The 27,028-nt window shown below is 41.0% G+C and overlaps 1 protein-coding gene across 1 annotated transcript in view; it reads right to left on the reverse strand.

Annotated features, from left to right (window-relative positions):
* Window positions 1-11,350: 11,350 nt before the first annotated feature.
* The window catches only part of LOC138892818 (uncharacterized), a 35,297-nt gene continuing 19,619 nt past the window's right edge, over window positions 11,351-27,028 (reverse strand). Inside the window, exons 2-6 of the mRNA XM_070176561.1 lie at window positions 18,901-19,020; window positions 12,852-13,014; window positions 12,279-12,641; window positions 11,773-12,116; window positions 11,351-11,497 (exon numbers count right to left, since the gene is read on the reverse strand). Of these exons, the coding sequence (XP_070032662.1) occupies window positions 11,351-11,497; window positions 11,773-12,116; window positions 12,279-12,641; window positions 12,852-13,014; window positions 18,901-19,020 (1,137 nt within the window). The remainder of the gene's footprint in view (window positions 11,498-11,772; window positions 12,117-12,278; window positions 12,642-12,851; window positions 13,015-18,900; window positions 19,021-27,028) is intronic.

Raw genomic sequence — 27,028 nt, forward strand, 5'->3', positions numbered from 1 at the left:
CGTTCATTTTATGGAAAAAGGTTGTTATTCCGGATTATGACATGTTTAGAAGTTCCCTTTGATACGAGTGTCGCTTTTGAATAATTCTATCATGTTGATGACCATTCCGGGAGATGCCCCTAATGATGTAGCTTCTTGTTGTCGCAATCGTGTCCTAATATATCAAATGCATTACAAAAAATTTCCTAGGGTTGTGACCGAACCTTTTCAGGTTGCCTATGTATATGAATGAAATCAGGTCGAAATGTAGTTCGAGGATGAATGATGAGGGAATGAATTATGATGATGACCGAGCCCAACTCAGGCAGCTTACATATCCAAACATGGAATCAGGTCAAAACGTAATTCGATTACATAAGATGCAAAACGATAATTAATTGAAATGAAGTGGTCGAGTCTGACTCGGACTGCCTACGTATCCAAATAAAATTATGCCAAAACGTAGTTCAATTATAATAGATGACTGAATCTGATGTGGATTGCCTACGTATTTCCACTAAAGGAAATCAAGTCATGGCGTAGTGCTGAATACATACACAATGATACTTGGATTTTCTATTACAAAATAAGAAAGGAGACCGAGCCCTACGTGGGTTGCATACTTATCCCGCCGTAGGAAGTCAGGTCGGTCGTAGTTCTATTACAACCAAACCCTCATTCTGATATTTTCAAATGTAGTATCTATTGATTCTGTCTGCATTGATGGGCTTCGTGTTGACTTTACCGTCCATTTATGCTAGGATTAATGCTCCTCCGAACAATACTCAATGGACCATATAAGGACCTTGTCAGTTCAGTGCAAACTTTCTCTTGGCTGCTTACTTACGAAGAAATATCTTCTTCAAATCCAGCTGTCCCGGTGTGAATTGTTGAGGTTTCACCTTTCTGTTGAACATGTTCTCCATTCTATTTTGATACAGCTAACCATGACATACTACGTCCATTCTCTATTCATCGATGAGCATGATTTTCTCCTGCATAACACGTATCCATTCTGCATCATCTAGTTTGGCTTCTTGAATGACTCTCAAAGATGGTATCTCGACCTCTACGGGTATAAAAATTGTTGTTCCATATACCAACATGTATGGCGTTGCTCCAGTAGACGTTCTCATAGTGGTGCGGTAAACCAATAAGGCTAAATATAGCTTCTTGTTCCACTGCCAGTGATTGTCAACTATCTTCTGTAACATTCTTTTGATGTTTTTTGTTGGCTGTTTCTACCGCTCTATTCATTTTTGGCATGTAGGTTGTGGAGTTGCAATGGACAATTCTGAACTTCTCACAAATCTCCCTCATGAGATCTTTGTTGAGATTGGCTGCATTATCAGTAATGATTGACTCTAGGATCCCGAATCTGCAAACTATGTTGTTACGGACAAAATCTGCCGCCATTTTCTTCGTGACGACCTTGTGTGTAGATGCTTCGACCCATTTGGTAAAGTAGTCGGTGGCTACCAGGATGAAATCGTGTTCATTTGATACGGCAAGTTTTATAGGCCCAATCAGGTACGTTCCCCATGCGGTTAACGGCCAAGGAGAACCCATTAAATTTAGCTCATTAGGTGGAACTCGGATAAAATCCTCGTGAATCTGGCACTGGTGAAACTTTTGCACGTAACGGATACTATCACTTTCCATGGTCATCCAAAAATATCTAGCTATTAAAATCTTCTTGGCTAAAGTGAAATAATTCATGTGAGGGCCCACATGTTCCTGCACGTATCCCGTCAAGCAACCTTGTTGCTTCAGCGACATCTACACACCTTAGCATACCTAAGTTTGGGGTCCTCCTATATAGGACTTTCCCGTTAAAGAAAAAGTGATTTGGTAGTCTTCTTAGTGCTCGCTTCTGACCACTGGTGGTTTTTTTGGGTATTCTCTTTCTCTAAGGAATCCCTTGATGTTGTAGTAATGGCTTACCGTCTGGCTCTTCATCTACATAGAAATATTACCCATGCTTATCTCGAACCTCTATCTCGATGGGGTCGATGTAATTCTTGTTTGGATGCTGGATCATAGACAACAAGGTTGCAAGAGCGTCGACGGACTCATTCTAGATTTTAGGAACATGGTTGAACTCAATCTTGGTGAACTTCTTACACAACTCTTTCACGCAGTGCAAGTACGGAAGGATCTTGACATTCTTGGTAGTCCATTCACCCTGAACTTGGTGTATCAGCAAATCAGAATCTCCTATGACCAGAACCTTATCTTGGCTGAAGCCGGGTAATGTTGTCATAACTCGGAAACTAGAACTGTCCCAATCCCTACACCTTTGAAATTTGCTACTCCATCGAAAACCATTTTCCACCCTGGGTATGACTCTACAATGTCCTCCTTTGCAAACAAAACTTCTTCATCTGGGAAGTATGTAGTGAGTGGCTCTTAATCCTTTTCTACCGGGTTCTCCGCGAGATGATCGGCCAATGCTTGTCTTTTGATAGCTTTCTTTGTCATGCACACAATATTAAACTCCCTTAGAAGAATCTGCCATTTGGCCAACTTTCCTGTAGGCATTGGTTTCTGGAAGATGTACTTGAGCGGGTCGAGTCGGGATATTAGATGTATGGTATATGTTGATAGGTAGTGCCTTAACTTATGAGCGATCCATGTCAAAGTGCAGCAGGTCCGCTCTAACAAGGTGTATTTGGCTTCATATGGTGTGAACCTTTTGCTCGGGTAACAGATAGCTTGCTCCCTCTTTCTAGTTTCGTCATGTTTTCCTAACACGCATCCAAATGCATTTTCCATAATGGACAAGTATAATAACAGTGGCGACAAATACTCCTTGATCCTATCAAAATCTTTCTAACATTCTTTTGTCCACTTTGTAGCAACATCTTTCTTTAACAACTTGAAAATAGGCTCGCAGATTACCGTTGACTAGGCTATGAACCTGCTTATGTAGTTTAATCTGCCAAGGAAGTTTATCACGTCCTTCTTGCTTTTGGGCAGTGGCAGGTCTTGAATGGCCTTGATCTTTGAAGAATCCAACTCTATCCCTTTCTTGTTGACGATGAAACCTAATAGTTTTCCTACAAGGACTCCGAATGCACACTTCGCAAGATTCAAATTAAAATTGTACCTCCTCAAACATTCGAAGAATTTCTTCAAATCATTCATATGATGCTCTCTTCCGAGCTTTGATGAAGATTTCATCCACATATACCTCGATATCCTTGTGGATCATGTCATGAAAAAGGGTCGTCATATATCTCATGTAACTAGCACAAACATTCCTGAGACCAAATGGCATGACCCTATAGCAATAAACTCCCAATGTCATGGTGAATGTCGTCTTCTCCACATCTTCTTCGTGCATTAGAATCTGGTGGTACCCGGCAAAACAATCCATGAACGACTACAACTCATGCTTTACGCAATTACCATTTAAGGATATGATTATTTGGAAGAGGAAAATCATCTTTTGGACTAGCTTTTACTGAGATCTCGATAGTACACACATATCATAATCTTCCCATCCTTCTTCGACACTGGTACGATGTTTGCCAGCTACGTAGGATAATTGGTGACTCTCACCACATTTGCCTCTATTTTCTTGGTGACTTCTTTTTTTATCCTTAGACTTAAATCTGGCTTGAATTTTATGGGGTTTTGCTTGTTTAGCGGTCTGGCAGGATCGGTGGGAAATCAGTGTGAGACGATATCAGAACTTAATCCGGGTATATCATCATATGACCAAGCGAACACATCGATGTATTGTCGGAGGAGCTCTACCAAATATTCATTTTGTTCTATCTCCAAATGGATTTTGATTCGAGTTTCTTTCACGTCTTCTTCCTTTCCCAAATCGATTACTTTTGTTTCTTCAAGGTGGGCTTCTTCTAGCACTCTAACTGCTTGATCTCTTGCGGGAGGTTCTCATGCATCATGCTTTTGTCATACTCTTCGTAGTCTGGATCTTTTTTCTCAAGGGTTTCGTTACATGTCATAATCTTAGAACGCGGGTATTTATCAATTTGATTACTAAAACTTAGTATAAATAAGACCGAAAAATGAATGTGCAATGATTTCAGGAAAAACAATTCTTTTTATTTCATCAAAAGGAACGTATCAGCGCTCAAAGAGGCAATTGACAAAAAAGTAAAGGCACAATTCAGGCCTCAATTGACTATGATCTTTTTTTCAAAATTACTACAATTCCATACTACCAAGACTCCCGGCGAACCAGAGATGGACTGGCGGTCTAATTCTGCAAGGTCTCTCCTGGTTCGGCATCCCGAATGGTCGGTGTCGTGATATCAGTTTCACGTTCCTCGATCACGGTCACGAACAATCTTCTCATTCCATCAATGATGTCATCCTTTGTTGTGAGCTCTAACCCGGACCCGGAACACGCTCTGGTACAAAAGCCTTCTTCCCAGCATTATCCATGTAAATCTTTCCAGTTGTAGGTTAATACCCCAATCCAGCGGTACCCTTCTGACCTTTTAGTTTAATCGGCTATGTTATCAAATCTGATCGGGTTCCCAACCTAGTCCCTGGTTGGTACCCACACTTCATCATTTCTCTCATATCCATCTTTGACTTGTATGGTGACTACATGCAGGCTTCGGCTCATTCTTCTCCATCTCTGCTGCTTGCATGATCTCGGCCACATAAAAGGCAACCCCATCTAATCCTTCTATGAAGGGTATTGCATGCTCTAGGCAACATGACCGGCTCCGCTCCCCATGTACCATAATCTCTTAGCAGTCCCACTCGAATTTCATATACTGATGGAGGGTGGACGGAACTGCCCCTGCCATATATATCCAACGCCTTCCCAGCAACAGGTTGTATAAAGACGAAATGTCCATCACTTGAAACAATATTGAGAACTCAACTGGTCTAATATGTATGGCTTAATAGGTCTCGCCGATGACATCCTTCTGCGACCCGTTGAAAGCCTCACCCTTACATGGCTTTACTTCACTTCCCTAAATGAATACCCAATTCTCGTAGAGTAAAGAATAGGCAAATGTTTACTCTGGATCCTATGTCGACAAGTACTCGGGATACAACTTTGTCCCCACACTTGATTGTGATGTGCATAGCTCTATTGTGATCCATGCCCTCCACAGGGAGTTCATCCATCCTAAAGGAAATCATGTTTGCCTCGACCATATTCCAATGGTTGTTGCTAACGCCTCACTGGTAGTATTTCTCGGTACACTTGCTCCGCTTAGCACCTTCACCAAAGCATCTCTCTGATAGTCAGAACCCATCAACAAATCCATGATCTATATGTGATCATGGGTCTTTATCATATGTTTCTCCACGGAATACTCTTTAACTGGTTTCTTTCTCCAGAACTCTGCCACATCGGCATCTGTTATGTTTCTTCTTTGATTTCATTCTCTACTCACGTTCCCTCAATTCACCTCTTCTGGAGCATAACGCCTTCTTTATCTAGTCATCCCATGAGCGATTACGGAATTTATCATTTTACCCTTTTTGTTATGCTGGTATGTCCACATAACTATTTTGTATTCTTGACTCTCCGCATTTCTGATAGCAGCGGTGGACCATTGTTGGTATGTTTGGACCATCACAGAAGGTTTCAACTGTACAGTGATCAATGGAGTCTTTCGGGGTGGCACTCTTGCAGTTTCGGCATTCCCCATAGTGATGATGGTGCCCTTCAAATCATAATCCTTGTCTAATGCAATCATGTTGGTCCTTGATTTATATGGTTCGGCAGTGTCACGACCCCAATTTCCCTCCGTAGGATGTCTTGATGGCACCTAGTCTCTAAGACTAGGTAAGCCTAACATATATGCAATATTAAGTGAGAATTTATAAAGAACCTTCAAATAACTCGACCACTATCATATAAAGAAACCCCGTAACTCAACAGAACACAACTCCCCAAAATCCGGCGACTACAAGTCACACACTCTATAAGATGGTACTCAACATCCCTATACATCAATGTCTATAAAAGGATGAGAAAAATGAAATAGACTAGATAGAGTGTGACTTCGAGGCATGCGAATGCCGGCAGGTATACCTTGAAGTCTCCAAAACTGGCTCGTCTCACTGGTGCCTGAACTGATAGGAGGTACCTGAATATGCACAAAAAGATGTGCATAAGCGTATCATGAGTACACCACGACGGTACCCAGTAAGTGCGAAGCTTAACCTCGATAGAGTAGTGACGAGGTCAGGTCAAGGCCCTATTGGAATAAATAAGAAACTGAAAATGTATATAACAATGTAATAATGATAAGAATAGAAGTGAGGCAATAAAGAAGTATACCAAGAATAGCTATACTGAACTAAGGCAAACAATGCATCACGGAAGAAAACAAGGAATGCTATGACACGGAACAAGGCAACAAAAAACAAGTGAAGTAATAGAAAAGTAGCAACAAGACTCACTACCGAGGTACTGCCTCGTAGTCTCAAATCACAAAACATTTCACAATCTTTCCTTATATCACCGCGGGAGCCTTGCATTTGGTTTTGAAAATCATTATTCCCGAAATAGCTTCCCGCGTTTTAGCCCTCCTTATCACACCGCGTGGCTTCAAGTAGTTCCCATACTAGCAACACGCGTATTAAGCCCACCTTATCTCACTGCATGAATTTCAATCCCAAATCCTTATACCACCGTATGCGTATCAATATCACAACGTATCACAAATCGTACCTCAAGTGCCCAATATCACAACTTGCCAAGAAACCAACAACAATAGTGTTTTCACAACAAATAGCCCGTTACTCAATCACAATATGCACAAGAGTCTCAACAATAACAACTGAAAGAGAATAACTCAACAAGAATGATATTTCACAACTTTACGACTTTGCCTCAATGTCAATGACGACCTTTATAACTCATTACCAATTTCAATAACAAGAAATTCCAAGAATAACCACTTCAAGTAAGGAATTCAACTGTTAAATAATGAATGAGGAATAAAGGAAACAATAATTTCAACTAAACACGTAGGGACAATTTACAATTAAGAGATAAGACAAGTAGAGCATGTGAAGATAGACTAATGATGATGATTATAACATGGTAAGGTAACTCAATTAAGGCATGAAAGGAATCTACATAGCTAAAATCGGTACATTTCCACATTTAGCTCGTGTACACACTCGTCACCTTGCGTACTCGGCTTTCACATATCACTATTAACACAAACCAACACCAATTCAAAGGGGTAATTCCCTAACACAAAGTTAGGCAAGACACTTACCTCAAAACACGCTAACTCAATCGACTAGTAAGTCTTTCCCTCGATTATCCAATTCCGAGTGGCTCGAATCTAGCCAAACAACTTCATACCATAAATATAAACTATAGGAAGCTACTACGAACAATAAAGTTGCAATCACTAAAGAGAAATAAAAGGTCAACTCAAAAAGTCAACCCGAGCTCGCTTCTCGGAACCCAACCAAAATTATAAAGTCTGAATACCCATTCAATAACGAGTCCAACCATACAAGAATTACTCAAATCCTATCTCAAAATACCTTTCAAATCTCCAAAATTTAGTCTAAGAAGGTTTTACAAACATTTCCCAAATTTCCAACTTAAATCACTAATTAAATGATGCAAATAATAATGGATTCGTGTATTATATCCAAAACCAAGTTAGAATCACTTACCCCAAAGATTTTCTTGAATAACCCTCAAAATATCTCCACAAACCGAGTTTTCTAGGTCCAAAATATGAAAATGAAATCAAACCCTCGAACTTAGCCCTTTTCTGCCCGGTGAATTCGCATATGCAAACCCACAGCCTAATCTGCGGCTCCGCACCTACGGAATTTCCATCGAAGGTGCTGTTATCACTATGGTCTTGAGATTCCACTTCCACGGACCACTTGCTCGCACCTACGAGCCTGCTTCTGCAGAGATATAGACCGCACATGCGGTCCTGCCCAAGGCCCTTCCCAAATTCTGTTTCTACGGAAGACAAGTCCGCATCTGCGTGTTCACTTATGCGCGCCATTGACCGCATATGTGGTCCCAACTGGGCAAGACCAAAATAGCATTTATAGCTCGAGCGTCGCTTTTGCAGTGCCGCACATGCGGCCCAAAATGCGCAGGTGCGATCACACCAGACACAACAGAGGTTCAGCAATGCACAAATCGAAAAATTATTCTGGATTCAATCTGAATCACACTCGGGGACCCTCGGGCCCCCGGGACTCCGTTCGAATATACCAACAAGTTTCAAAGCATATAACGGACTTACCCGAGGTCAAAAATCACTTCAAACAACATCGATTCTACAAATCGCAACCCAGTTCAAGCCTATTGAAACTATGAACTTCCAAATTCCAAAACTAATATCGATTCATACCAAAACAACTCTGATTGACATTAAAGTTTTGCACACAAGTCATAAATGACAGGACAGGCCTATTCCAACTTTCGAAATTAGAATTCGACCCCGATATCAATAAAGTGAACCCCCCTGTCAAACTTCTCAATCTTCCAAACCTTCAACTTTCAAACGTTCGCCAATACAAGCCGAAATGACCTACATGCCTCCAAATCAACATACGGACACGCTCCTAAGTCCAAAATTACCATACAGAGCTATTGGAACAGTCGAAACTCCATTTCGGAGTCGTCTATACAAAAGTCAAACTACGGTCAACTCTTTCAACTTAAGCCTCCAACTTAGGGACTATATGTCCCATTTCACTCTGAAACTCACCCGAAACCAAAACCAAATACCCTCGGCAAGTCACATAACCATAATACAACATAGAGGATGCAATAAATAGGGGATCGGGGTTAAAATACTCAAAACGACTGGCCAGGTCGTTACATCTTCCATCTATTAAAACAAATATTTGTCCTCGAACGAGTATAGAGAAATACCTGAAGTGGTGAAAAGATGAGGATAACAGCTATGCATATCATGCTCGGTCTCCCAGGTCGCCTCCTCGACTGATTGACCCCTCCATTGAACCTTCACTAAAGCAATGTTCTTCGACCTCAACTTTCAGACCTGCCTATCCAAAATGGCCACCGACTCCTTAACATAAGACAAATCTTAGTCCAATAGGACTGAGTTGTAATCTAACACATGAGATGGATCACCGTGGTACTTTCGGATCATAGAAACATGGAATAATGTTTTACTTGCAGCTAGACTAGGTGGCAGTGCAAGCTTATAGGCCACCTATTCGATCCTCTCAAGAATCTCAAAAGATCTGATATACCTAGAGCTCAACTTTCCCTTCTTCCTGAACCTCATAACACCCTTCATGGGCGAAACCCAGAGCAAGACCTGCTCCCTAACCATGAATGCAACGTCGCAAACCTTCCGATCCGCATAAATCTTATATCTAGATTGGGCTGTGAGATGCCGATCTTGAATCAATTTAACCTTTTCCAAAGCATCCTAAACCAAGTTAGTACCCAATAGCCTAGCCTCACCCAGCTCAAACCAATCCACCGGAGACCAACATCACCTCCCATACAAGGCCTCATACGGAGCCATCTGAATGCTCGACTGGTAGCGGTTGTTGTAGGAAAACTCTGCAAGAAGCAAGAACTGATCCCAAGAACCCCCTAACTCCATCACAAATGCACCAAACATATCATCCAATATCTTGATAGTGCGCTCGAACTATCTGTCTGTCTGAGCGTGGAATGCTATACTCAACTCAACCCGTATGCCCAACTCTAGTTGTACGACCTTCCAGAATCGTGATGCAAACTGTGTATCCCGGTTAGAGGTGATGGATACCGGCACGCCATGAAGTCGGAGAATCTCGCGAATATAGACTTGAGCCAACTACTCTAAAGAATAACTAGTCACCACTAGAATGAAATGAGCTGACTTGGTCAACCTATCTATAATCACCCATATCGCATCAAACTTCTTTTGAGTCTGTGGGATACCAATAACAAAATCCATAGTAACCCGCTCCCATTTCCACTCGGGAATCTCTAGCCTCTGAAGTAATCCACATGGCCGCTCTGAAGCAATCCACCTGGCCGTTGATGCTCACACTTCACCTGCTGACAATTTAAGAACCGAGCTACATACTCCACTATGTCTTTCTTCATCCTCCTCCACCAATAGTGTTGCCTCAAGTATTGATACATTTAGCGGCACCCGGATGGATGGAGTACCGCGAACTGTTGGCCTCCTGAGAATCAACTCACGCAAACTATCTACATTGGGCACACATAAACGACCATGCATCCATAACACATCGTCATCCCTAATAGTGATCTCCTTGGCATCGCCGTCCTGAACCGTGTCCTTGAAGACAAGCAAATGGGGTCGTCATACTAATGCTCTCTGAGATGATCATAAAGAGAAGACCGAGAAACTACACAAGCCAAAACTCAACTCAGCTCTGAAACATCCAATCTAACAAACTGGTTGGCCGAGGCCTGAAAATCCAATGCTAATGGCCCCTCCGCTGCCGGTAGATATGCTAAACTGTCCAAGCTCTCCTCATTTTAGTTCAAGGCATCGGCCACCATATTGGCCTTTCCGAGATGATATAGAATGGTGATATCATAGTCCTTAAGCAACACTAACCATCTCCGCTACCACAAGTTAAGATCTGTCTGTTTGAACAGATGTTGTAGACTTCGGTGGTCGGTATAAACCTCACAAGGGACACCGTACAAATAATGCCACCAAATCTTCAAGGCATGAACAATAGATGCTAACTCAAGGTCGTGCATAAGATAATTCTTCTCATGTACCTTCAGCAGTCTAGACACGTAGGCAATCACCATATCGTCTTCTATTAACACCGCGTTGAGGCCAACACGCAACGCATCATAGTACACAGTGTAAGACCTCGAACCCGTAGGCAACACCAACACTAGGGTTGTAGTCAAAGCAGCTTTTGAAATCTCTCCTCACACTCCTCAACCCACCTGAATAGAGCACCCTTCTAGGTCAATTTGGTCATAGGTGCAGCAATAGATGAGAAACCCTCCACAAATCGATGGTAATACCCTGCCAAACTAAGAAAACTCTGAATCTCAATAGCTGAAGAGGATCTGAGCCAACTTTGAACTACTTAAATCTTCTTCGGATCTACCTTGATCACCTCACTCGACACTATATGCCCCAAAAATGCCACTGAATCAAGCCAGAATTCAAACTTTGAAAATTTTGCATACAACTTCTTTTCTCTCAAGGTCTGAAGCATAATCCTCAAGTGTTGCTCATGATCCTCCTAGCTCCGAGAGTACACCAAGATGTCGTCAATAAAGACAATGACGAAGGAGTTAAGATAGGGCTAGAATACATTATTCATCAAGTGCATGAATGTTGCTGGGTCATTGGTCAGCCCAAATGACATCACCAGGAAAATGACCATACCAAGCCCTGAAGGCAGTCTAGAGAATATCCAGATCCTGAATCTTCAACTGATTATAGCCTGACCGCAAATAAAATCTTTGAGAAACTCTGGCACCCTGTAGCTGATCAAATAGGTCATCAATACGTGGCAATGGATACGTGTTCTTCACTGTAACCTTGTTCAACTATCGATAATCAATACACATGCACATAAAACCATCATTCTTCTTTACAAACAAGACTGGAGCACCTCAAGATGACACTCTGGGCCGAATAAAGCCCTTATCAAGCAACTCTTGCAACTGCTCCGTTAACTCCTTCAACTTCGCTGGGGCCATACGATAGGTGGAATATAAATGGGCTGAGTGCCCAGTAATAAGTCAATACCAAAATCGATATCTCTATCGGGTGACATGCCCGGAAGATACGCTGAAAATATATCTGGATAGCCTCTCACTACCGGAACTGATTCAACGGTAGGAGTATCAACACTGACATCCCTCACGAAGGCTAGATATGCATCACACCCCTTCCCAACCATCTGTTGTTCCTTAAGTAAAGACACCACCCTTCTAGGAACATAATCCAAAGTACCTCTCCACTCTAACAACGGCAATCCTGGCATAGCCAACATCACCGTCTTGGCATGACAATCAAGAATCGCATGATAGGGAGACAACCAGTCCATGCTCAAGATAACATCAAAAGCTACCATACTGAGAACCAATAGATCAACTCTGGTCTCAAAATCACCAAGAACAACTAACCACAGCCGATACACATGGTCAACAACAATGGAATCTCCTAGTGGTATGGACACATAGACAGGAGAACTCAAGGAATCATGGGATATACCCAAATATGGAGCAAAGTAAGATGATACATAGGAATAAGTGGATCCTGGATCAAATAAGACCGATGCAACTGCCTCCGTCCTAGTCGGAAGAGCATAACATCTGGCCTAACCTCCCCCTCTAGGGTGACCCTTACCCACCCGACCTCCACCTCTAGCTAGTTGTGTAGGTGGAGTGGCAACTAGTGCGGTAACCACAACCTGAGAAGCATGAGGACCCTGTGGAATACGTGGAGCCTGAGTGGTATGTAGAGGTGCACCCCTCTTGAATCTGGGGCAGCCCCTCACCATATGGAGAGTGTCACCACACTCAAAACAAGCTCTCAGAGGACGTGGCTGCTGAGACTGGCTTAGGCATGATCGGCTAGACTGAACGCTGAAAGCACCCCGTGCAGGAGGTGCACTAGACAATGGTGGTGCATAATGGGCAACCTGATTCCTGGGTGTAGTCGGAATAGCACTGGAAGCTGGAAGTGCTGAATGAACGGGATGGATCACATAGCCTCTACCATGACGAGCTGCAACTGGGGCACGGGCACCACTATATATGCTAGAATCGCGAGGCCTCTTTGCCTCCCTCTTCTCTCTCTCCCGGCCTTACATACCCTCCAATCTCCGAGCGATCTCTACCACCTTCTAGTATGGGGTATCAGTCTCCGACTCTCGAGCCATGCCAAATCTAATACCGTGATTGAGCCCCTCGATAAATCGACTGACTCGCTCTCTGACTTTCGAGACTAAAGTTGGTGCATGTCTGGACAACTCGCTGAACATGACAGCATACTCAGACACGGTCATAGCACCCTGGCGCAACTTCTCAAACTTTGTGCACCATGCATCATGAAGGCTCTAGGGAATAAACTCTCTCATAAACTAAGCCCATGTGAGTGAAGTTGCCTTGGCTGGGCTACCCAACTCGTACGCTCGCCACCACCGATAAGTCGTTCCCTTAAGCTAGAACGTAGTGAAAGTAACCCCACTCGACTCAACAATACCCATAGTACGGAGGATACAGTGGCACTCCTCAAGAAAACCATGTGCATCCTCTGAAGCTAAACCACTAAAAGTATGAGGGTGGTACTTCTTGTACCTCTCGAGCCTGAGATGCTCCCCCTCAGATGTTGATGCACTAACCTCGGGCTAAACTGGGACAACCAACTACACTGGTATGACCTCTGGGACTTGCTACTCTGGGGTACGGGCGGCGGGAGTCTGCACTCCTCCCCCACCCATAGATGAGGCAGGATCAAGTGAAATCAACCCCGCTTAAGCTAGAGTGCCAAACATGCTCAAAAACTGGCGCATCAAGTGCTTGCATCCCAACTGGAGATACTTGTGGCTCCTCTATAGCAGCTCGGGCAAGTGCTTTGGCTGCACCACGTGCCCGTCCTCAGCCTCTCGCAGCTCTAGCAGGGGGCACGGGTGTCTGATCATCAAATCCATTTGTGCGTGTCCTCACCATCCATGAGAGAATAGAAAGACAGAGATTTAGAATTTCGTAGTCAACAAATCCTCACGAAAAGGAATCAAAGAAGTGAAGATTTTCCTAACAGTTCCATAGCCTCCCGAAGATAAGTGCAGACTTTTTCATACCGTTCCGCGAGACACACGCTCTATAAGATGGTACTGAACATCCCTATACATCAGTGTCTATAAAAGGATAAGACTAGATAGAGGGTGACTCCAAGTCCTATGACGTCGGCAAGTATACCTTGAAGTCTCCGAAACTGGGCTCGTCTCACTGGTGCCTGAAATGGTAGGAGGTACCTAGATCTGCACAAAAAGATGTGCAGAAGCGTAGCATGAGTACACCACGACGGTACCCAGTAAGTGCCAAGCCTAACCTCGGTAGAGTAGTGACAAGGTCAGGTCAAGGCCCTACTGGAATAAATAAGAAACTGAACATGTATATAATATTGTAATAATGATAAGAATAGAAGTGAGGAAATAAAGAAGTATACCAAGAATAGCTACACTGAACTAAGGCAAACAATGCATCACGGAGGAAAACAAGGAATGTTATGACACCGAACAAGGCAACAAAACACAATTGAAGTAATAGAAAAGTATCAGCAAGACTCACTATCGAGGTACCGCCTCGTAGTCTCAAATCACAAAACATTTCACAATCTTTCCTTATATCACCGCGGGAGCCTTGCATTTGGTTTTGAAAATCATTATTCCCAAAATAGCTTCCCGCGTTTTAGCCCTCCTTATCACACCGTGTGGCTTCAAGTAGTTCCCCTACTAGTAACACCCAAATCAAGCCTACCTTATCTCACCGCATGCATTTCAACCCCAAATCCTTATACCACCGTATGCGTATCAATATCACAACGTATCACAAATCGCACCTCAAGTGCCCAATATCACAACTTGCCAAGAAACCAATAACAATAGTGTTTTCACAACAAATAGCCCATGGCTTAACCACAATATGCACAAGAGTCTCAACAATAACAACCGAAAGAGAATAATTCAACAAGAATGATAATTCACAATTTTATGACTTTGCCTCAATGTGAATGACGATCTTTATAACTCAATACCAATTTCAATAACAAGAAATTCCAAGAATAACAACTTCAAGTAAGGAACTCAACGGTTAAATAATGAATGAGGAATAAATGAAACAATAACTTCAACTAAACACGTAGGGACAATTAAAAATTAAGAGATAAGACAAGTGAAGCATGTGAAGATAGACTAATGATGATGATTATAACATAGTAAGATAACTCAATTAAGGCATGAAAGGAATCTACATAGCTAAAATCGGTAAATTTTCATATTTAGCCCGTGTACACACTCGTCACCTTGCGTACACGGCTTTCAAATATCACAATTAACATAAACCAACATCAATCCTAAGGGGTAATTCCCTAACACAAAGTTAGACAAGACACTTAACTCAAAACACGCTAACTCAATCGACTAGTAAGCCTTTCCATCGGTTATCCAACTCCGAACGGCTTGAATCTAGCCAAAACAACTTCATACCATAAATATAAACTATAGGAAGCTATTTTGAATAATAAAGTTGCAATCACTAAAGATAAATAAAAAGTCAACTCAAAAAGTCAACCAAAGCATGCGTCTCGAAAGCCGATCAAAATTACAAAGTCCGAACACCCATTCGATAATGAGTCCAACCATACAAGAATTACTCAAATCCGACCTCAAATCGCCTTTCTTTCTCCAAAATTTAATCTAAGAAGTTTTCATAATTTTTCCGAATTTCCAACTCAAATCACTAATTAAATGATGAAAATAATAATTCTTTGTGTAATATATCCAAAACCGAGTTAGAATCACTTACCCCAAAGATTTCCTTGAAGAACCCTAAAAATATCGCCATAAACCGAGCTCTCTAGGTCCAAAATATGAAAATGAAATCAAGCCCTCGAACTTAGCCCTTTTCTGCCCAGTGAATTCGCATTTGCAAACCCACAGTCGTATTTGCCGCTCCGCACCTGCGGAATTTCCATTTCAAGTTCGGTTCTCACTACGGTCCTGAGATTCTGCTTTTGCGGACCACTTGCTCGCACCTATGAGCCCGCTTCTTCGGAGATATAGACTGCACCTACAGTCCTGCCCAAGGCCCTTCCCAAATTCAACTTCTGCGGAAGACAAATCCGCATCTACGCGTTCGCTTATGTGCGCCATTGAATGCATATGCGGTCCCTGCTAGGCAAGACCAAAATCGCTTATGCGGCACGAGCGCCGCACTTGCGGCCCAAAATGTGCAGGTGCGATCGCACCGGACCTCGTAGAGGTTTAGCAACGCACAAGTCCAAAATTAGTTCCTGAATCAATCTGAATCACATCCGGGACCCCGTCCGAACATACCAACAAGTTCCAAAACACATAACAGACCTACTCGAGTCCAAAAATCACATCAAACAACATCGATTTTACGAATCGCAACCCAATACAAGCCTATCGAAACTATGAACTTCCAAATTCCAAAACTAATGCCGATTCATACCAAAACAACTCCGATTGAGTTCAAATTTTGCACACAAGTCATAAATGACATAGCAGACCTATTCCAACTTCTGGAATCAGAATCCGACCCCGATATCAATAAAGTCAACTCCCGGTCAAACTTCTCAATCTTCTAAACCTTCAACTTTCTAAGTTTTGCCAATTCAAGAAAAAATGACCTACAAACCTCCAAATCAACATCCGGACATGCTTCTAAGTCCAAAATTACCATACAGAGCTATTGGTACCGTCAAAACTCCATTCCGTAGTTGTCTACACAAAATTTAAACTACGGTCAACTTTTTTAGCTGAAGCTTCCTACTTAGGGACTATTTGTCCCATTTCACTCCGAAACTCACCCGAAACAAAAATCATTTCTCCTGACAAGTCACATAACCATAATACAACATAGAGGAGGAAATAAATAGGGGATCGGGGCTAAAATACTCAAAATAATTGGTCGGGTCGTTACATGTAGTGGGTTACGATTTACATTTGATGGAGTTGGGTTACATTGGATGGCTCCAGTCTTGATTAGCAGATCGATTTCATTCTTCAGTGTATAGAAGTCCTCGATATCATGCCTAGGAACACTCGAATGGTAGGCACAATGTTTGGATGCGTCAAAATATTTGAAGGGTTGGTCGGGAATTCTTCCTTTAACAGGGTATATCAAACCGGCTCTCTTCAGCCTTTCAAACAACTAGGTTAAGGGTTCAGTGATTTAAGTGTATTTTCTACGATTTCTTTCTTCAAAGTTTAGGCGTGGGCATGGGCGTGGTTCATATGCGGTCTATTTTGGTTGGTAGTTGTTTCTAATGGGGCATATGGTCATGGTGGGTTTGGATTTATATGGTCTTGGGGTAGGTTGTATTGAGGTTGAGCCTTGTAATATGATTGGGTGTTGTGAGCATAGGTTAGTTGATGTGAGGGATGGGTGTTTATGGGGTAGGACTTGTTTCTGCGGGGAGGACTGGACTGATAGTAAGGAACAATTATTGTTACTTCCTCCTTCTTCTTCCCACTACCTATGGAACCAGATTGTATTGCCTTGCTGGCAGTTTGTAGTGCAGCCATTGACTGTATTTTTCCTGATTTGACTTCTTCTTTAAAGAAGTCTCCCATCTTATCCAACTCGGGAAATTTCTATCCCATCATGCCCATAATCTTTTCAAAATAAATCCCCTTTTTGGCCCTGATGAAATACTTGTTTAGCTCATTATCGTCTAGTGAAGGTTGGGTCCTTCCAACCTCTGATCTCTAGCGGCGAGCGTACTCTTGAAATGACTCTGAGGGTTTCTTCTGCAAATTCACTAGAGTGGATCTTTTTGGATTTATCTCAGTTAAATCGGAAATTATTCCACCATATATTGCCATTCTCTCCAGTTCTTGGGGTCCTAGCGGGTATTCCAAGTGAGCGCCTCTCCCGCCAGACTCCTTATAAATAACTTCATCTTCACCTTTTCATTTCTTCCTACCCCGACCAATTTGTCGCATTAGGCCCTCAAATGCGCATGGGGACCAGCCGTTCCATTGAAAATGTCAACATTTGGAGGCTTCTACTCTACGGGCATGTCAACATCGGGATTTATACACAAGTCCTCATAATCTAGGCTCTTGCTCCCTCGAGCAACCTAGAGATTCTTCATCTACTTTCTTAACACTCGCAGTTGTTCTAACACTAACTCCTCCTCCTTGTACTTTGCTTATTTCTTAATCTCGGCATGTTTATCGATCTCGTATAGAACTCTGACCGTAACGGACGCGGTAAAGGTAGGTTCTGATGTGGCAAATACAGGAGGAACATACTGCTCATGTGTGGCAGTGTGTGCCACAGGTATATGCTGGGTCTGATTGTTGGTGAAAGTGACGTTGTCACGAGAAGGGGTGTGAACTAAGTTGGCGGTGACTGGTGCATTATGTGGTGTTTGGACATAATTCGGGACATAAAGTCTATGTATAGGGGGCGAATTCGTGGGGGTTATTGGTGGTATAACATGGGTTGCGGGATTTGTAATAACTGCGGTTGGGGTCTATTTGTTTGTCGGGTGGTTGAAGGGAAATGATCAGGGATTGAATCTAATGAAGGGAAGAGGGGTGGTTGCAGAAGCGTCGTCACAGCCAAGTGTGCCAGTTCCCAGATATGTTGTACTTCCTCTCTTGCCGACTCCATTTCCTCTGCCATTCTGGCAACGTGCTCATCATTTCGAGTATCGTCCTTCTCCCCCGATTGCCCCGGGTTGTTGGATATTATTAGAGCATTTTCGGTCGGGTTGTCGGATGCAGACATATTCCCCTTTGATCTCATATTTTATAGTGGCTCAGCTAGTTATACGTGTGAACACAAACCAACCTCTATTTTCGGGGGATAAAATAAAGAAATAAAGCGTGAAAATAAGGAAAAGTAGAAGTTAGTTTCAGAAATTTCACAAATATGAGCACATAGAGAAATTAGTTCACATATTCAAATAAGCGTGTTTTCTAAGATGCGATAAACCTTTCTTTGCCTGAGGTAGGCCTATGTCACGAATGTTTGACGAACAATCAGATTTTGACACATTTAGATCTTGAGCAAACTTTGATTTTCATGACAGACTTTGGATTACAATAGATGGGAGTGGTGGTCACAACATTGTTTTTTCAATACTCACAAAAGATGCATGGGATTATAGGCTTGCCCTTAGGAAAACAAAGGGGTACAAGATAAAGGAAAATTAACCAGCCACTAATAATCATCCCTGAAGTCACCCCCCCCCCCATGATTTCCTCTTCAGGCTCCTCCTCAGAGTCCTCTTCAACCTCTTCTTCCTCCTCATTGTACTCAGGTTTTTCTTTAGGATCCTCTTCCGGCTCGGTTTCTGATTCAATCTGTTTATTTAATATGGAGGTACAAAGACACAAACAGAAGCTTAAGAGCATGATTTCAGTTAGCTTAGCTGGCCTAGTATTATTATTCCACTAACAGTGGTAGATTGTGCAAAATATCATCATAAAAGTTAATTTAGTTTAATCATAGATGCTTATAAAAATTAATCACAAAATGTCACTTAGTCCATGGTATTTTACTAATTGAATCATGAAAGATAATGTTCAATTACACAAATTCAATTACAGCATCAATATAGCATATTTCAATCAGAAAACCCCCAATTTAACAATAGAAACAACATGCAAAGGTTGGCCATGACAAATATAGTTTCATATCATCAATAGCTAACATGAACGATAGAGAATCAACTAGGAAATCATCATGAATACAAAACCATATGACTAATTCAAAGTAAAGGGGGGGTCAGTGGGTACTGACCTTCTACAGGGCAGCAAACCAAATAGAGGTAATTCAACGACCTTTTAAGGATCCAAATCAAGACCAGTCACATTAACTCGAACTCAAATCGGAGAATGAAAAAGGAAAGGAAAAAAAGAAATCAGTGAGTATCACTAGACTAATGAAAAGCCTTAAACTTTAACTTTTTTCTTTCTTTCTTTTTTGTGTTTTTGATAATGTTAGATGCTTGGTCGGTGAAGGCATTGAATGCCCCTTTTTATAGTGGCTTTCACGCCTGAGGGTTCCGATAAGTTTGAATTGTAAGTGGAAAGTGACGAAGGATAGATGACGATAGCAATAGAGGTGAAATCACCGAAGAACGGAGGGAAAAATCAACATAGAAATTACCTGGGCACGAGGGACGATCGTTGAGCTTTTGTATTGCCGGTCAAGCCCTAATATCCAGAGGTCACTGCGTTTGACCTCTGGATAAAGAATAACAATGATGAAATTGGAGATAAACAATCATGCATGCCATGGATTTGAAAGAACAGAGGAAAGATTGACGGATTTCATGTTGCATAATTTGGGTCTAGGGTTTAAACTGGGGCTTTTGAATTTCGGTGATGATAATGGAAATAGACCAGCGGGATTCACGGCTTAGGGGACATATTGGTTGATTTGAAGTCGAATCTTGTGACCTTGCACAAATCTGTGCAAGGTCTTTGAGAAATTATGGGCTGATGGACGAGAAAAAAGCAAGAGATAAAGGAAATGAGGGTGGATGGGTGGTGGGAGAATGACTTAGGGTTAGGGGTGTTTGGTAGGTTTAAAGTGCATGAATGAATCTGGTCAGTCATATCGTCTGATCAACGACCCTGATATTTCAAAATATAAAAATTAATAATAGTTTTATTATGAGATAAAAAATGGTCGTTTGATCTTTGTAATCCAACGATGGAGATGAGGTCGGGCAAAGATTTTAAAATAATGGAAAACAAGATTTAATGTGGACCGCTGATGATCTGAGCCAATTGTCTAGATTCTTTGTGTTTGTTTTGTGAGTGTGGGAGAGATAGGCGACGTGGCGCGATGGCATTGGCGTAAAGGAGGTGGCACGTATTGCCATCATGGATAGAGGGGGTGGGTTTGGACCGAGTCGGAAGTGATTGGGCCTATGTATTTGGGCCAAAACAATTGAAATGAATTTTAACGCAGCCACATTGACTTTAATTGAGTCTTTGCAATTATAGCATTTTGTTCTTTTAAATCCTTTAAAAATTAATTTAATTAAACTTAATGAATTATAATTAAATGAGATAAAAAAACATAATCATCAATTACATAAAATATTACTGTAATTAATTAATTATATATTAAACTACATTATCTACCAAATTACGAAGTTAATTTCGAATTAAACTAAATAATAAGTGAGTAAATAAAAAATCAAGGATTAATTTGTTAATCGATTATAAAACTTGTGTATCATAATATAGAAGTTATTTTAATAATTTTAAAATAGTAAGAGTAATATATTTTACAAATATTTAATACTGAATTATTAATTTAATACTATTAATTAATAATTTCTTATTATATTTATAAAGTATAAGTATAATTGATTAAAAAACTATTTTTACCATATTTATCGCTAATTAACATGCATTACTAATTTAATTATAAAAGGGGGGGGTCAAAATTGGTCGTCAACATTATCTCGAACTCATGACATTTCTTTCAAAACTTTCGCAACCTCGTCCATTCAATCCCAATTCCCCACAGCTCACCGTATGTCATGACTCAAATCTCAACATGTCGTGATGGCGCTTACCACATTACTAGGCAAGCCGACAATCACAAAATAATTACGTATTTTAAATTAAAAGCATGATGCAATAAGTTTAACATTAAAAAAATCTCATAAATAACCGATAAGAAGAACTGCGACTAAACTACAAAATCTGAGTGTCACCGAGTACATGAGCTACTAAGTGTTAGCACAGTCTAAATCTATAATACAACTGTTTGAAAGATAGAACAATCCTAAATAAACTAAAAGGAAGGAGAGTCGAGGTCTGCAGGCGTCATAGCAGCTATCTCAAATAATCTCCAAATAGAAACTACACCAAGTCTAGCAATTGCCGTGTCCAGATATACCTGGATCTGCACACGAAGTGTAGAGTAAAGTATGAGTACAACCGACCAATGTACTCAATAAGTAACAGGAGTAACCTTGGGCTGAAAGTAGTGACGAGCTTAGAAAGGTACAATCCAAATTCAGATAATGATGGTGCAAATATAACAGGGAAATGAAGGTAATAACTCAGAGAAATTCCATAATCAGTTCATACACATTACCGAAATGTAGACATGCTTTAAAGTTAAACCGTTTAAGCTCAATACTGAAAAACCATGCCAAGTACAGCTAGCATGATGAATGTTACGTCTCAATGTCTACATGTCAAATATGCGTGTCACATGTAATGCGTCACAATGATAAACCCATGTATTCACACTCTCATAGTACACAATCTCACTAAGCATACTCAGTTTCTCAACACGCTCAATCACTCAACACGCTCAATCACTCAACACACTCAATCACTCAACACTGTATGATACTTGCATTCACTGCTTGTATGTTCGACTCCGGAGGGGCGGATCCTGCTCAAGCGCTAATATAAAGCCAATATGGCATGTTGCGGCGTGCAGCCCGATCCCATGATAATAGATAAAGCCTATAAGGCCTGCTGCGACGTGCAGCTCGATCCATAATAATAATATACATAAATCCAATAAGGCATGCTGGGCATGCAGCCCGATCCACAACATCACTTACAATACGGCTCTGGGGGCCCAACTTAGTCTTCAATCTCTCCATTCTCACAGGCTAACATATCTCATGTCGCTCAGCCCAAACAATGATAACGTGATGTAACAATGAATGATAACAGAGACTGAGATATGATATGTAAATAAATGAATATGACTGAGTACAAAAATGGCAACTTAAGAAATTAACTCAACAACAGTAATGACCCTGGTGGGTCCCAAAAGAATAAGCACATAGACTAAACATGATTTCTAACATGAATCACAGATCAATTACTCTAACACGTAGAAGTTACATGGATAGAACAAGATTAAGTAACTACACGGTACCACATAATCAACCGAATCATAAACACCACGGTGCATGCCCACAGCCCATCACCTAGCATGTGCGTCACCTCAACACCAATCATATAACATGTAATCCAGGGATACATACCCTCAGTACCAACTTTAAAGTGTTACTTACCTCGAACTGCGCAAATTATAACTCCAACAAGCCCTTCCCTCGCCAATCGGCCTCCAAACGACTCAAATCTAGTCACAAAAAACTTTATATAATCAATACAAGTTATAGGAATCGATTCCATACGATTATGCTAAGTTCCTTAACCAAGGTCAAAAGGTCAACGCCAAGCCCACGGCTTGGACCCCAACAAAATTTACAAAATCCGAACACCCATTCAATAACGAGTCCATCCATACCAACATCATCCAATTCCGACCACAAATCGACCTTCAAACCCCCAAATCTCACTCTCCAATCCCTAGTCCAAAGTTCCCCAAATTTTACCTCAAAAACACCTAATCTAGGTGGAAAATTCAATGGGTATTCAATATTAATGTATAAAAATTATCCAAAGTTGCTTACCTCTTGAAATCTAGTGAAACCCCTCTCAAAAATCATCATTAGCCGAGCTTGCAAAGTTCACGAATGAAAAAAAAACTCAGAACCCTTTCGAATTATAACACTGCCATGACTTTCGCACATGCGATCCTTCATCTTCTTCTGCTGAACCACATCTGCGGTAAAACCCCTGCACCTGCGGCACTTACTTAAGCTCCACCTCTGTGCTTATGCATCTTGAAGACTGCACCTGCGGCATCGCACCTGCGTGTGCAAAACGCATCTGCGGTTGCACTTCTGAGGAAACACCTGACCACCTCAAATCTTGCTCAACTCCGCTTCTGCAGCCTCCTCCCCGCAGAAGCGACTCCACTTCTGCGAATCCCCTATTTCATCTGTGATCCAACAGTCCCCAACTCACCTCTGCATCTGCGCATTGCCAGCCACATTTGCGGCTCTGCACCTGCGGCCAAATTCACACAGATGTGGTGGCACCATAACTGAACACACCAGCACTTACACAACTCCAAAATTCAATATGTTTTCAATCTGAATCACAACTGAGGGCCCCTAGTACCCCATCCAATCATACCAACCCATCCTAAAACATAATACAAACTTAGTCGAGGCATCAATTCATATTAAATGACATCAAAAACATGAATCACATCCCAATTCAAGCCTATTGAAACTAATGGATTTCCAACTTCTACAATCGAAGTTGAAGCCTATCATACCAACTCCGATTGACCTCAAATTTTGCATACAAGTCATAAATGACACCAGGGAACTATTTCAACTTTTGGAACCAAAATCATAGCCCGATAACAACAAAGGCAGCTCTCGGTCAAACTTCATAACTCTCCAAACCTTCAATTTTCTAACTTTCGCCATTTCAACAAGATTTGATACGGTTCGGACGTTTGGTTGCAATTCTAGAGGTTCTTGAGTTTTCTTTTGAAAATCATATGTAATGATGTCCGATTCATGGTTCTAGATATTATTTTAGTATTTTATCGAACGAGTGAGTTCGTATGATGTTTATGTAACTATGTGGATGTTTGGTTTGGTGCCCCGGAAGCTCGAGAGAGTTTCGTATGCGTTCCGGAGGGTTTTGGCTAGGTTCAGCTGTTGGTGGTGCATTGTTCTCGCAGTTGCGAGATCTTGATCACATTTGCGGTCTCCGCATTTGCGATATCCTTCTCGCTTTTTTTATGTTGGGCTATGAACAGAGGGTTCGCATTTGCGAACAATTCCATCACATTCGCGATGGCACCTTGGCAAGAGAGGTTCTGCATTTGCGACATTTCATGTCACTTTTGTGAAGTTCCAGTTCTTGCATTTGCGAGATATATGTCGCATTTGAGAATTCATCAGAGTGGATCAGTGTTCGCTTTTGATAACGAGGTTCTGCATTTGCGAACCCCAAGTCGCAAATGCGATACCTGCAGCCTGTTTATAGCTGGGTATTACGGGACTTAGCATCATTTTATCACTTTTTGAGCCCTAGACTCGGTAGAAGGCGATTTTGTGGACATAATTTCATACCAAACTATTGAGTAAGTGATTTTGATCGATTTGCAAATATATTATATGATTAATGATAAGATTTAACATAAAAAATCATAAGATTTGAAGGGAAAATTTAGGGATTTTTTACTATGCTTTGAAAAATGAAAATTTGGGATTTGAGAGTCGAATTGAACTCGGTTTTGAAAACAAAATACATACATAGACTCATAAGGTTATGGGGATCTACCCATGGACTCGGGTTTTGTCCGAGCAGGCCCAGGGTTAACTTTTGGGGAATTGTATAAAGATATAGCTTTAATAATTGGAATTGGTTTCTCTTGCGATATTATTAAGTCATTTTTTGCTAGATTTAAGCCGAGCAGAGGTAAATTTTAAAGGAAAAGCTATTTTTGAGTTTTTATTTGGCCTAATTGAAGTAAGTATCTTGCCCAACTTTGTGAGGGTAACTACCCCTTAGGATTGGATTTAATTGTACTAATTAAATTATGTGAAAAACGTGTATACGAGGTGACAAGTGTGTACACGAGCTTATATGTAGTATTTGACCGGTTTAGACTCTTAGGTCTCTTATAACATTTAATTGAAGTTGTTAATACTTGTTCTATCTTTCATTGTCAAGTTATTCTCACATGCTTTAATTGAAGTCGTTATTACACATTCTAGTTTTCATTGCCGAGTTTTCTTCTATATGCGTTTAATTGTAGTTGTTGTTACATGCTATTCTTTCCGTTGTTGGGTCTAGTTCATGATATCTCTTTCCTTGTTGAGCCTAAGTTAGGCATTTGATTTGAGATTGCTATTTCATGGAAATACCTTCATTGTTGAGTTAATGACGTTGAAGTTGTTGAAAGTTATTAACACGGTTGAGGTTAAAATTGTTGGTTATTGGAGTATCTTAAATGTTGAGTTGTTTCTCATTCAGTTTGTTAATATTATTAAGATTCTTATACCCATTGTGGTTGAGCTGTGGGCTACCTGTTGTGGTACCATTGGTATTGTTGATTTTGGCAAGTGTTGTGGCATATGGGCATGTGGGGTGCGAGTTCATTATTGTATTGTGATATTGATATGCATGCGGTGGTATAAGGATAGGTTTGATATGCATGCGATTTAATAAGGTGGGATTTATATGCGTGTTGCTAGTAAGGGAATTACTTGAAATCACGCGGTGAGATAAGGGGGCTAAAACGTATGTAGCTATATCGAAAAAATAATTTTTAAAAATTAAATACAAGGCTCACGCAATGATATAAGGAAGATTGTGATTATGACTTGTAAAATGTGATCACGAAGTAGTACCTCGGTTGTGATTCTCATTGTACATTCTCTGTTGGAATGGCTTGTTGATTGAACGGTTATTGTTTTCTTCCTTAAAGCATTTCACGTGTATTTTAATTGTGTTTTGTTATTTATTGTTATTCTTTTGTTGGAACAATTGCGAATTTTTGTGTGAGTCATGCATTCTACGTGAGTTGCTGTGTCAATTTAATGTGCCAATATGTGCCTCTGTTGTTATTTGTCAAACTTATTGTCAGGATGAACTTACTTGCGTAGAGTCAGTACCTCCTATTTTTCTTGAGTTGTTGGTAATATAACGAATTTTAAATAAAAAAATTATTAACATGCTTTATTTTGTGTGACTCTTCACATAAAACTTGCCATTTCACTTGGTATTTTACTCTTTTTAAATGGTTATTGTAACTATCCGACCATTCATTTTGAGAATTAAAGTCCCATTTGGTGGCTTAAGGTCCCGAGTAGCTTCGTATTATGTACTATGACTTGCGTTTGTGGTCGAGTTCGATTTTCGGATGATTCAGGATTGATTTGGAAAGTTGATTCTTGTTTTGAAAGCTTAAGCGGTAAGAGTTGACCGTAGTTTAACTTTTGTGTAAACAATTTTGGAATGGTATTTTGATGATTCCAATAGCTTCGTATGATAATTTTGTACTTAGGCGTGTGTTCGGATTTGGATTTCGAGGTCCGTAGGTTGATTTGATGCACTTTGGCGAAAATTGGAAAGTTGAAGTTTGGGAAGGTTGAAAGTTTTGATCGGGAGTTGACTTTGTGGATATCGGGCTTGTATTGCGATTCAGAGAGTTGGAATAGCTCTATTATGTCATTTGGGACGTGCATGCAAAATTTGAGGTTATTCCGAGTTGATTTGATATGATTCTGCGCGAGTTGTAAAAGTTGAAAGTTCATAAGTTCATTAAGTTTGATTTGAGGTGCGATTCGTGATTTTGATGTTGTTTGATGTGATTTGAGGCCTCGAGAAAGTCCGTGTTACATTATGTAACTTGTTGGTGTGTTCGGATGGGATCCCGGGGTCCCCGGGTGTGTTTCAGACGGGTTCAAATCATTTTGATAATGTTGGGTGAAGCTGGTTTGGG

The sequence above is a fragment of the Nicotiana tomentosiformis genome, chromosome 5, assembly GCF_000390325.3.
Source record: "Nicotiana tomentosiformis chromosome 5, ASM39032v3, whole genome shotgun sequence".
NCBI classification, from domain to species: Eukaryota; Viridiplantae; Streptophyta; class Magnoliopsida; order Solanales; family Solanaceae; genus Nicotiana; species Nicotiana tomentosiformis.